We start from the raw sequence: 13,321 nt of genomic DNA on the forward strand, positions 1-13,321 counted from the left end.
AGCTCAACTATAGTTGCTTCTAAACTCTCTGTTAAAAGATTTCAGTTGTCCTACAATTATATTACATGTGTTAGCTATCATTCCCTCATCTGTATGTGACAGAAACTGCATCCCAGTGCAGGAGTATATGGTAAGACTGGATCCCATTGAAATTCGTAGTTCTAGGGAGAGTTTTCAGAAAGATGCAATGTAGTTTGTTTACAATTTTGGCAATAATTAAATATTTAGATTAGTACTAAATGAGTCTTCACTTTTAACTATGTTACTTTACAGGTAGTTATTCGCCGGCTTCCTCCTAGTCTAACCAAGGAGCAACTGGAAGAGCAGCTACATCCACTACCTGCCCACGATTATTTTGAATTTTGCACTGCTGATCCCAGGTGAGGAGGAGCTGTTTATCAGCACTAAGAAGGAAAGAGGTACTTTCTATGAGTTTGTAAGCAACCTATTTCACTAAGGGCTTGTCTACACTTAGCGGGGGATCAATACACGGTGATTGATGCATCGGCGGTCAATTTAGCGGGTCTAGTGAAGACCCACTAAATCGACCGCAGCTCGCTCTTCCGTTGACTCCTGTACTCCACCGGATCTAGAAAAGTAAGGGGAGTCAATGGGAGAGGGTCTCCTGTCAACATTGCGTAGTGTGGATCCCGCAGTAAGTAGATCTAAGCTACGTCAACTTGAGTTACGCTATTCACGTAACTCAAAATGCGTAGCTTAGATCGACTTTTCCCTGTAGTGTAGACAAGGCCTCAGGTAGCCTGGGCATAGTCACATAACAAATTTATATTTTGCATCTATGAAGCCTTTATCTTTTTTGGTTTAGTTAGGTAGGTATATTATTATATATATTTATATATATATTATAAACTATTTTCACTGGTGAAGTAGAACAGAGGTCTTCCTAAACTTGTACACCTTGTGTGACTTATTCTCTTTCTTGGTGTTGAGCTGGGCAAATACTACAGCCATTTTTCCACAAGTGTTCATTTGAATTTAAAATGAATTAACTTCTTCATTGTTCATATCTCATTGCTTTCTACAGACTTTCAAGCAATCAAGTTTTATTCACATGGATGTTCACAAAAAGCTAATTTTAAATTTACACACCTGGGCACTCAAGGATAGCATCCTGTTTCATTTATAGATTCCAAGGCCAGAAATGACTTCCTGAATAACACTTCCTGTATTGTGACTCCTGTATAACACAGGCCACAAAATAATTCCTAGAACATATCTTTTAGAGAAACATCCAATCTTGATTTAAAAATATTCAGTGATAAAGAATCTCACTATGACCATGGTTAAATTGTTCCAGTAGTTAATTATTCTCACCTTTAGGAATTTACACCTTATTTGCAGTTCTAATTTGTCTAGCTTCAGCTTCCAGCCATTGGATCATGTTATATCTTTTGAAGAGTCCATTATTAAATATTTGTTCCCCATGTAGATGCTTCCAGATTGTAATCAAGACATCCCTTAACCTTCTCTTTGTTAAATTGTTTGAACTCTTTGAGTCTTTCACTATAAGGCATGTTTTCTAGTCCTTTAATAATTTTTGTGGCTCTTTTCTGAACCCTTTTCAATTTATCAATATCCTTCTTGAATTTTGGGCACCAGAACTGGACACAGTATTCCAGTAGCAGTTGCACCAGTACCGAATATAGAGGTAAAATAACTGCTTTGCTGCTACTTGAGATTCCCTTGTTTATGCCTCCCAGGACTGCATTAGCTTTTTTGGCCAGTGTCACATTGGGAGCTCATGTTCAGTTGATTAACCACCATGACCCAAAATCTTTTTCAGAGTCATTGCTTCCCAAGGTAGAGTCCCCCATCCTGAAAGTATGGTCTACATCAGGGATCGGCAACCTTTGGTACACGGCCTGTCAGGGAAATCTGCTGGCAGGCCGGGTCGGTTTGTTTACCTGCAGCGTCTGCAGGGTCGGCCGATCGCGGCTCCCACTGGCCACTGTTCGCTGTTCCAGGCCAATGGGTGCTGCAGGAAGCGGCGGCCAGCACATCCCTCGGCCCACGCCGCTTCCCGCAGCCCCCATTGACCTGGAACAGCGAACCACAGCCAGTGGGAGCTGCAATCGGCCAAACCTGCAGACACTGCAGGTAAACAAACTGACCCGGCCCACCAGTGGAGTTCCCTGACAGGCTGCGTGCCAAAAGTTGCTGATTCGTGGTCTACATTCTTTGTTCCTAGATGTATATGTTTACATTTAAATATGATTAAAACACATATTGTTTGTTTGCACCCAGTTTACCAAATGATCCAGAGCTCTCTGAATCAGTGACCTGTCCTCTTCATTGTTTACCACTCCCCTAATTTTTGTGTCATCTGCAAACTTTATCAGTGATGATTTTATGTTTGCTTCCAGGTCATTGATAAAATTGTTAAATAGTGTACGGCCAAGAACTGATCCCTGTGGGACCCCACTGGAAACATACCCTCTCAGTGATGATTCCCCATTTACAGTTGCATATTGAGAGTTATCAATTAGCTAGTTTTTAATCCATTTAATGTGTGCCATGTTAATTTTATATTGTTCTATTTATTTAATCAAAATGTGTGATACCAAGTCAAATGCCCTATAGAAGTTTAAAGTGCATTACATCAACCCTATTATCTTTATTAACCAAACTTTTAATCTCATCAAAAATGTATCAAGTTAGTTTGGCAGGATCTATTTTCCATAAACCCATGTTGATTTGCATTAATAAGATTATTCTCCTTTGATCCTTTATTAATCAAATCTACTATCACCCACTTCATTATCTTACCCAGGATTGATGTCAGGCTGACAGGCCTATAATTACCTGGGTCATCCCATTTACCCTTTCTAAAAATTGGCACATTTGTGTTCTTCCAGTCTTCTGGAACCTCCCCAGCGCTCCAAGACTCATTGAAAATCTACGTTAACATCCAATATATTACTAATTATTTCATTAGCAATTTCAAAAACAATTAAACAAAATAAGAACGTTAACTAATAAAGAATATAAAATGAGGTTGCTAATACTTTTATTTAATATGCATGGTGCCATAAATGTTAAGACAACATTCACTGGCTAACAAAACAAATTTTAGAAAGGGAGAAAATGTACAATTAATGCAACCCAAACACCCTTAACATTGTCGGGAAGCAATGGTACATGGATATGTATCCTAAATTAATAGAGTGTGCAGTGTATAGCTGTGCATATCTGACATTTTCTTCTTAGAGAATTGTCTCTAGCAGATCCAAACTAATGGCATGTCTGCACCTCTGGTTATAACCCTGGAACTGTTTATTGGCAATGACTGTTGGAGCGCTGAGCCCCTCAGACATTGAACCACCAACTGAGGCTACAAAGAGGGGAAATAGTTCCCAACTGCCAAATTTCCTTTCCATAATCTCACTTGTGTGGTTGCTCCAGACTTGTAATTTTTTATTTATAGCAGTTTAAGACAGTTTTAATTAGTTAAGTGATAGATTTACTGTAAGTTAATGTAGAGTAGTTTTGTTATTTTCAGTTATTTAGTCTGTCAGTCTAGGCTGCTCACCTGGAGTTGGGCAGATACTGAAAAAAACAAGGATTCAAGGACACTCTATCTGTAATGGATCAGCACTCTTAAGTGCCTCCATGTGTAGAAGTGGGACGCTCTGTCGGCTTCTGTTCAGCCTGTGCTGCCCTTTCCAGTAGATAATGGAAAAATAACAAAGGCAGATTGAAACTTCTTCTCCTAAAAGAGTTTCTCTGTTTTCAATGGATTTGTTTGGCTATCTGCCAGGAAATGTTCCAAGCAGTTTGATGGGCCAAGGCACTTAAGTCTGGGGCACAAGTCTATAGGGAGCCATCATTCCTAGAAAGATTAGACAACTCAAAGCAGGTCAAAGATTTAAAGTTTATTTTTCTTTCCTCGCATTCATGCAAATAAATATTTTTTGTGCAGAAAGACCTAATTGTGAAGGCTACCGTCTGATCTTTGTCTGGCTTATTTACCTGCCTGTGTGCCAGGACTCTGGTGAGGGTTTTGCAAACTCTGTCATATGCTGTGTCAATCATTCTCCTCTCCAATATAGAAAATAACAACATATATAACAGACCATGTGGTTTACGTGACCAACACAGCTTTAATTTTGAGTATTGAGCACCAAACCATCAAAATTGTCAAGTAAATGTGAACAGCACTTAAATAGGAAAAAGTTGCATTTTGCTCATGGACGTTGCATATGTTGAAAAAGAGACTAAATAGATTGAGTAAATTATTTAGTGTGAACTATTTTCTCAGCTGTAGGGCTTGCAATACCCTCATGACTTGCTGTCCCCATTCATGTATCTCTGAAGAGGCAGATCATTCTGTATTGGTGGAAGAAAGATGAGGGCACACTTAAATCACTTTGTAAAATTCATCTGCTTTAAAAATTACTCTTGACAATTAAGTAAAGCAAAAAGTACAAAGAAAATAAAGCTGCGTTTTCAAATGTTATTTGGTTACTACATTTTGAGGTGTTGAAATCTGTGAATACATCATTTTTAGAAAATAGAGAAAATTAACACTGAAGACTCTGACATCTGTTACTTGGGATGGCAGATTTTTTTTTTTAATGCTTCCTTGACCCTTTTAGTAAACTAATGGTCTGTAGGATTGGACTGGGAGGCATTTTTTCCCTCTGTGATTTGTATTCAGATTCTGTGCTCAGTCATCAGTCTGATGTCTCCACAGAGACTTAGGCCTTATCTACATGGAAATTGTTTTTGGTATATCTGAGTTTTTCGACATGAGCTGCCTTGTGTCCACACATAAACAATCTTTTTTTCCTTTATTTTGCTTCTTATCCTCCTCTGGTTAATCTGCTTTGGTAACAACATAACACAATTTCTGAATGAGTTATACTGCTATAAAGTTCATGTGGATACATCCCCATTTGAATTAACTGTACTACTTCAAGTAATTATCCCACACTCATTGCTTCACATTGGACTGGTTTGTCTGGTTACCTGTGCATTCTCCAATGCACTGGGGTCATCTTGATTAGCTATCCCCCCATGGTTTCATTGCTGACACACCCCAAGCCCATCTAAAAGGAGCAAATTCAGTTTCAGCTTTCCAGCAGTCACTGAAATGCAAAGATCTATAAGTGGCTAGCAGATCAAAAACAGGAAAAGGAGCACTGTCAGGACACATGCCAGTGCTACACCAAAGTGCTGCAGCAGAATTACAAAAACACCAAAGACAAAATCAAAATCCCAGTGCACATGCCTGCTATGAAGAGCTGAATCAGATTTTTGCCATAGAGGCCACCACAAAACCCCAGTATACGTTGGACAGTTTGGCCACAATCTGCAGCGAGCCAGGCATGCCTTCAGAAACCCCACAGTAAGCCTTGAACGCCCAGGCAGGAGAAGATTCCTCTAGACAACCAAGATTTCTTCAGCACTCCTTCCAGCCAGCAGGAGACTCAGTCAGAGATGCCTCCCCAGTGCCCAGCCAGAGACAATATGGCAGAGGGGACCTCATCCAGTAAGTATTAAGCAGTTGTCAGTCCCATTAATGCCTGTTTAGGGGGATTTGGAAAACTTTCTTCTGGATACTGACTGTGCCCTGTCATGTCTGGCAGATATTGTCACAGCAGAGGATGGACATGTCTGCCCCTATGCAGCACCCTTTGGCCTCCACTTGCTTGGCTTTTCTCCAGCCCCTGCAGCATGCTCAAAATGGCACATAAGACAGAAAATTCAACAGTTAAAAGTGGATTTTTTAATCCCCAAAATATTTAATCCCATGCCCATAGACCAAAACATGTATCCCCCCTTTTTCCCATGCTTTCTTGCTTCTCAACCACCTCTGCCTCCTCTCCCTGGTTTTCATTCTTGTGGTGCTGAAAAAGATAGTGGCCCTGCAGCTGTGAAAAAAAAAAAAATGAAAAAGACAAATGCATTGCATCTTAGTTTTATTGTAGCAAAACAAAAAGCAAGAAATACACCAGTAGAAAACGCATGTAAGCCACAGTTTTGTCATTGCCCTGAGCTTTTTTAGATTTTAAGATTTTCATACATGTAAAATTAAACATGTTAAATTGGCCATTTGAGATTACAGAGGCTGTTTTAAGTCTTTTATGTTGCATAGACTCTGTAAAGTATTTGTGATTTGCAGGTGTTACAAAAGGATCTTTTCATCAAGCACTCATTTATTGCAGTATATTACATTGCTGAAACCATTGTTAACAGGACATGCCTCACAGCCGCAAAATTCTATATTTTTTTAAAGCACACTTTGCTCTCATCCATTGGTATGATAAATGAGAATTGTAGACAAAGATAGCAATCTAGTTTGGCAAGCATTTGACAAGGCGCTGCTTGCTTCTTAGGGCCACCCATCTAGGTAGTGTTTCCCTTCCATTAAGCAACAGTTTGAGGGGGCACCATCCAGGCATGTAGCATGTTGCATATTTTTTCAGTTGTCCCTTTACCTTTCTGCACAGGACCCATCTCTGCCTCTTAAGAATACACCTCAGGATAATATTCCCCATTTAAGGATAGCCCCCAGGGGTGTACATGCAATTACTAGCCTATTCCTTGGGGAACCCTACTCTCCATTCTTCTCACCCCCTAAAAATTGTATAAGGGGTCATTTAAAGGGTATCTTACCCCTTATACATGGTATCTCTGTGGAAATGGCTTCATTTGAGGAATGAACCCACAATTGCTAAGTACTCTCATAGCCATACTTATTTATTGTAATAAACCAACTATAGCTAGGGGAGAATCCCACTTTGATAGTGGAACTTTCCACACATGTTTTTGCATTTTTGTGTGCTGTGAGTGGTGATTTTGGTCCATAATATTTAAAAGTTTTTATTACTGTAAATCTTGTGGCTACACAGGATCCCTTCAAAACATGCAAGATAATTTTTGATGTCTGTACTTTCCAGAATACAAAATTCTATCCACTCTGGTAGTTATATATTTAACCTCTGCTAACAGCAATAATAAATGCTTAATGTAAAATAAAATTCACTGTTTTAAATGTTTGACTCAATTGTGAAGTGTGTTCAATCTAACAAATATAAGTGTAAAAGGACAGAAAAATATTGCTGTTTCATGTGTCGGGGGGAAATAGATTGTGGTGTCAAAGCAGGTGGAAAACATCTGCTACTGAAATATTAGGGGTTTAGAAATGTTTCTGAGAGAATAAATATTTCTGATTTTCTATTCTCTTTTACAATGGTTACTGTTCTGTGTCAAGATGCCTGATATTTTATAGGTAATAAGTGCCTGATCCTATAAAGTGCTGAGCACCTTCAACTCCCATGTAAAGTAAGTGGAAATTGAAGATGCTCTGCAACTTTACAGGATCAGGACCTAAAAATGGCAAAAAAATGTTTTTCTTTTCTGCAAACAGTGGAGTACTAGTCCTAAATTCATACACAAAACCTGCATTAATAGGAGTTGTAACCATCATCTGCTTCCAGAGATGTTTGGCAGTTGGTCCAAATGCATGCAGATCAGAGGCACAGCAGTTTCCTTAAGGGACAGAGAAAGATCTATAGTTCTCCCTTCAGTTACACTCCTAATTTTTTTTTTTTTTGACAATATGAAATTGCAAGAATTTAAGGGATAAGGAAATAAGCATGAAATTGCTCTAATTTTTTCCACATCTGGTGTATTCAAAGAAGCCTGTTTCTGCTTCATCTGTCCTAGTATATTTCTTTAATAGTTAAAATTGTTTATAAAAATACATTAAACATGTTTTTCAGTTTTGCCAGGCAGTAATTTTTCTTGGATGCACAATTAATTTTTGGCATGTCTCGAAAGAACTTCATTTATTTAATTAAGAATTTTATTAACAGATTCATTTTTCTTAGACTAACATTGTCTTTAATTCCAGCATTTCTGCTTTGGCAGCAAAGAGCAACAAGCAAAAGTACTTGATATGAGCAGTTTAACTATGCAATCAAGTTAATCTCTAATAAATACTAAAATAATTTAGGCCTCAGTTCAGTCGAGCACCTAAGCGTGTGCTTAACATGAAACACATGAGTACACCTACTGAGATGACCAAGCACAGAGGAGAGAGCCCTCTGCTTCCTGGGAGGTGACAGTTATCCAGAAGTCTTGCTGGTTGCTCCAGCCATTAGCAGCACACACATGGTGCCTGTGTGATCTCAACTTAAATGTTCCTCTAATGTCAAATCACAAATCCTTTCTACTTATAAAGTAAACAAACCCAAGTTAATTTAACGATATTTTTTCTTACTCTATTCTATATGCATATTGAAATATATCTAAAAAAGCATTGACGGTTTCTCATTGAAATCAATGGGAGAGAAACTCATTCTATCATAGTAAAGACTTTTCACATGGTCATGGCTACCTCCGTATAGTACACTCAGTACCATCCACTTGCATAGAAATGTTGAAACTTTCATCAATATCATTCAATTCATATTTGTTTTTATAGATAAAATACATTTTACAGATATAAATCTATATGTCATTAACACTGTTTCCATTAGACTCATGTCTTTCATTGAGTTATAAGTATAACATTTTTTAATTTATATATAAATTGAGAAATTTTTCAGTTTAAGATCCCATTGGAATTAGTGCCCATTAGAAATGCTAGATAATGAACATTTCATATACAGTAAATGAGTATCCATCCCAATAGCTCTGTCTAATTCAGAAGGATCAGAAAAATTCTCCTTCGAGTTTGTGTCCTCATGAATCCCACTCTAGCTGTACGTGTGCCTCACGTACATAAGATTGGAATCTTTAAAAAGCAGTGTCTGTTGGACCACACCTACACTGTGCATGCCTTTGTGCCCCACACCGGAGACATAAAGAGCAGAGTAACTGCACCTGTCCTTCCTTTCCCCCTTACTGTGTGGGGCAGTGAAACAGAACAAGAGGTGTCCCGCTACCATTACTGGAATCTGCTTCAGTCATGAATTAGCTGGTTGATTAGGGTTAGCACTCAACTTTAAATTTTCCGCACTATTATTTTAGTTCCATCATAACAACAAAAAATGTAAAACCCCCTGAATTTAATTTTTCCCTCTATGCAATACAAAATGGTGGCATCAAAGCGCTCGAGCTTCAAACCGTGTCCCTCCTGTGATAGTCTAATTCCACTCACAGATAGCTACAGTCATTCTCTATTTTGTCTCACCGAGAGCCATATGTCAGACTGGTGCCCAATGTGTTGTTCATTCTCAACAAGAACAAAGTTCAGGGCCATGTGTCTGAATAATCCATGAGAGGAAATTCAGATCCTGAAGAGCAAGGATCAACTTCCAGGATGAATCCAACCTCTTCTAAGTCTCTGTCAGCCAATGTCTCTGTCAGCTGGTGTGCAGCATCTAAGGTTGGAACTGGCATACATGCTTGGCACCATCAGGCAAGGAACTGGCATCAAATACCACCTCAGTACTGATTATCACCTCATCACCAAAGACTGATACTGCCTCTTCAACAAGGCAAGAAAGGCCCAAACACCAGGATAAGCATGGTTCTCAGCACTTATCTCTTTCTTTCCATAAGAAGAGGCAGAAACCGTTGGAATATCATACGGGAAGATCTGGATGACCGTGAAGCTTGGAACAACAGAAAAGGGATGAAATTTAATAGTACAAAGTGCAAGGGTCATGCACTTAGGGTCTATAAGAATTTCTGGTACAAGCTGGGGGCTTATCACTTGGAAGTGACAGAGGAGGAGAAAGACCTGGGTTTGTGGGTCAATCACAGGATAACTATGAGCCACCAATGTGATGCAGCTGCGAAAAAGGCAAATGTAGTCCTAGGACGTATCAGGGAAGGCATTTCCAGTAGAGATAGAGAAGTGTTAATTCCATTGTACAGGGTACTGTTAAGACCTCCTTTGGAATACTGTTTACAGTTCTGGTCATTCTTGTTCAAGAAAGATGAATTCAGACTAGAACAGGTGCAGAGAAGAACTACTGGGACGATCAGAGGAATGGAAGGCCTGTCTTATGGGAGGAGACTGAAAGAGCTTGGTTTGTTTAGCCTAGCAAGAAGAAGGCTGGGTGAAGATATGGTTGCTTTATATAAATACATTGGGGAGGAGGGTAAACAGCAGGGAGGATGAAGAGCTATTTAAGCTAAAGGTGTTGGCACAAGAATATTGGGTATAAACTTCAGAGCTCTAGCTGGTTACTTGCAGGGCTCAGAAAAGGATTTTCCCCCAAGTTAATTGTGTCTCATCTATTTGCTTTTATTTAGTTAGTTAGTTAGTTAGTTAGTTAGTTATTGTCTCCTTCCTCTGATGCATGCAAGATGGCCACAGCTACCATGGCTGTTGAATCCAATTTCAGTCCTTACCCTCCATTCCCCATCTCTCTTCAGGGACCCTTCTCATGAAAATCAGCTGAAGGAAAAAGTGACTTCTCTGCTTTTGTAGGACCCCAGAGGAGTTTCTGCTGGAGTGGCAGGGAGAAGCTTCTACTCCCATATATCTTTATCCCCCCTCAGAAAGGGATCCTAACATAGACCTAAGAAGATTGAAGAAATACATGAACTGTTTTAGATTTAGGATGGTAATGCTTGCCTGCATTGGCCCTTTCCTTCGGGTTCAACACTGGTTCCTGGCTCAGCTTACAAGATACGTGCTTCAATATTGCCATCGATCCAGCCCACAGGAAGTATCTGCAATTCACAGTAGGGCCCCATCACTATCAATACAAAGTTCTACCGTTAGGTCTCTCCATATTACCAAGAGTCTTCACAAAATGCCTAGTTGCACTGGCAGCACATCTGAGGAGACAGGGTATTCTTATGTACCCATATGTAGATGATTGGCTGATCCAAGGTAGGGCCCATCAGGAAGTTGCCACAGCTCAGCTCTGAATTATGTCCTTCTTTTATTCAGACAGCTGGGCCTCTTGGTCAGTTATGAAAAATCATCTCTCAACCAACCAGAAACAATAAAGTTTATAGAAGCCTTAATTGACTCCAAATCAGCTAAAGCATATGTTTCAGAAGACAGATTTATTTATCTTCAGATGATAATTACCAGTATCAAATTGACTCCATCAACTACAGTAAGAAACTTCCTCAGACTTTTGGGCCATGTGTCAGCTTGCACAGATGATGATGCTAGCCAGACTTCACCTACATCTATGACAAGGGTGATTAAGGTTGATGTATCACCTTGCAAGACATCAAATGAACATGCGGGTTGTTGTTCCTATACACATTTTATCGGCACTGAACTGGTGACCCCAAGAATGTTCAGAGTGGGGTGCCCTTCTCTGCCCCTCCTACACAGACATTGATCACAGATGCATCATGTACAGGTTGAGGCACACTCCTGGATCACCTCCAGATACAAGGGACTTGGTTTCAAAAGGACATGACTCTTCACATAAATGTTCTAAAATTATGAACAATCAGAATAACTTGCATGGCATTCCTGCCTGTTCTAAATAATTCCACAGTACAGTTCCTCGCAGTCAACACATCTGCAATGCACTATATAAAGAAGCAAGAAGGTGCCTTTTAATCACCTCTATGTCAGGAAGCAATCAAGTTATAGACATGGTGTCAACAACATGGTATTACCCCAGTTGCTTTTTATCTGCCAGGAGTCAGAAATAACCTAGTAGACTTCCTAAGCAGACAGTTTATCACTACCCACAAGTGATGTCTGAAGAGCTCCGTCATCAAGCCAATATTTCTCTGGTGGGGAAATCTCATTATAGAATTGTTTGGCACCAAAGATAATACAAAATGCCCAGCCTTTTCTTCTGAGGAGGCATGGACCTGGGATCACTGCAAAACAGCTTCCTCATACCGTGGGGTCAAGGCCTCATGTATGTACACATTTCCACTGATTTGCTTGAGTACAGTCAGGCAAGGTGCAGTTGCACTGATCCTGATAGCTCCATATTGGCGAAGACAAGTCTGTCTAATTGTAATGGTCAGAGTGTAGGCTGCTGGGCCAATAGTGTCCGTTGGGCTAGGGTTGAAGGCAGGAGACAAGACTAGTTACCAAGCCAAGTCAGGAGACGGAATACTAGGGTCAAACTTGGGGCGGTACTTCCTGTGGTGCCTAAACCTCCAGTAATTGTTAGTTTCTGCTTTACTCTCCAGTGATGATATGGATATTACAGCCTGCCCTTCATCCCCACTTTTTCATAGTCCTCCTTATTTGGGATTCTGAATTGGCGGCAGAACTGTGGGATGGTTGCAGCAGCTCTGCTCATTATGCCCATGGCAGGGGGCTGGGGAGGCATGAGCACATGTAGGGCACAGGCACAGCCCCAGCACACACTGCTTTTTAAAAGATTTTGCTGTCACATGGATGGGGACCATGTGGATCCCCAGAGATGACAACATCTCAAAGAACACAGTTATTATCAGGTCAGTAACTCTTCATTCTTCCAGCTGAAATGTTTGGGTGTTGGCAATAACTGTAAATTACCTGCTGGATTTGTATGCAAGTCTGTTAAAAATATATCATTTTGTGTTTATTTTTATATGTCCCAGGATATATTCTTGCTGTTTATCAAAAGGTTTAATCTTTTTTTAAAGATGGATGTCTGTAAAGACTCAAAGTGACAGTTTGGCAACTCCCCCTCCCCCTCCCCAATATCAGCAGCAAAAGACTTCCTGAGCATGCTCAAGAAGTACCCAGTGGCATTGCCAATATCCGTAGCTTTTATGTCACCATCATAGAAAAGTGGGCCTAATGGCTCTAAGGGGGCACAGAATGGAAACACACACTCCAAGATTTGAAAAAAGCGACATTTGTCTCCTAATTCAGAATTCAAACTCCACAGTTGCCCGGATGAGGAATATCCTGGAAATCAATTCCGTTTTGCTTGGATCCTGTGATTTTGTAAGTGTGTGTGTAAAAGTTGCGTTCTGTGATATGCAAGTTTAATGCAATCATTTTACAAGGCAGATGAGAATTATGACAGGATTTTTCTAATTTTGCTTCTTTCTTCATTCCTGAACATGACAATAAATAACAGAAAATAAAATTGTTTCTTGTTCCAGTCTTTATCCTCATCTCTACTCAAGAGCATACATTAATTTTAGAAATCCTGATGACATCCTTCTTTTTAGAGATCGCTTTGATGGCTATGTCTTCATTGATAATAAAGGTTGGACTATTTATATTTTTAAAAAATCTCAGTGCAACCTGTTTATTACATATTTGATTTTTTTTCTGGAATTAACATATATAAACCTGTAGCCTTTGTAGCACTTCAGGACAGTAAGTATTTTGGAAATCTTTACTCAGTATAAGTAGTTAATTACATACTAAAACAAATAGTTAAAAGAGCATCAAGATTGCAAAGTCAAG

At 39.6% G+C, this 13,321-nt stretch overlaps 1 protein-coding gene across 1 annotated transcript in view; it reads left to right on the forward strand.

The window, feature by feature from the left end:
• Nucleotides 1-13,321, forward strand: part of UPF3A (UPF3A regulator of nonsense mediated mRNA decay) — a 59,334-nt gene that overhangs the window by 12,663 nt on the left and 33,350 nt on the right. Inside the window, exons 3-4 of the mRNA XM_029913265.1 lie at nt 274-380; nt 13,012-13,118. Coding sequence (XP_029769125.1) covers nt 274-380; nt 13,012-13,118 — 214 coding nt within the window. The remainder of the gene's footprint in view (nt 1-273; nt 381-13,011; nt 13,119-13,321) is intronic.

The sequence above is a fragment of the Terrapene carolina genome, unplaced genomic scaffold (genome assembly GCF_002925995.2).
Source record: "Terrapene carolina triunguis isolate 2854851 unplaced genomic scaffold, T_m_triunguis-2.0 Scaffold21, whole genome shotgun sequence".
NCBI lineage: Eukaryota > Metazoa > Chordata > Testudines > Emydidae > Terrapene > Terrapene triunguis.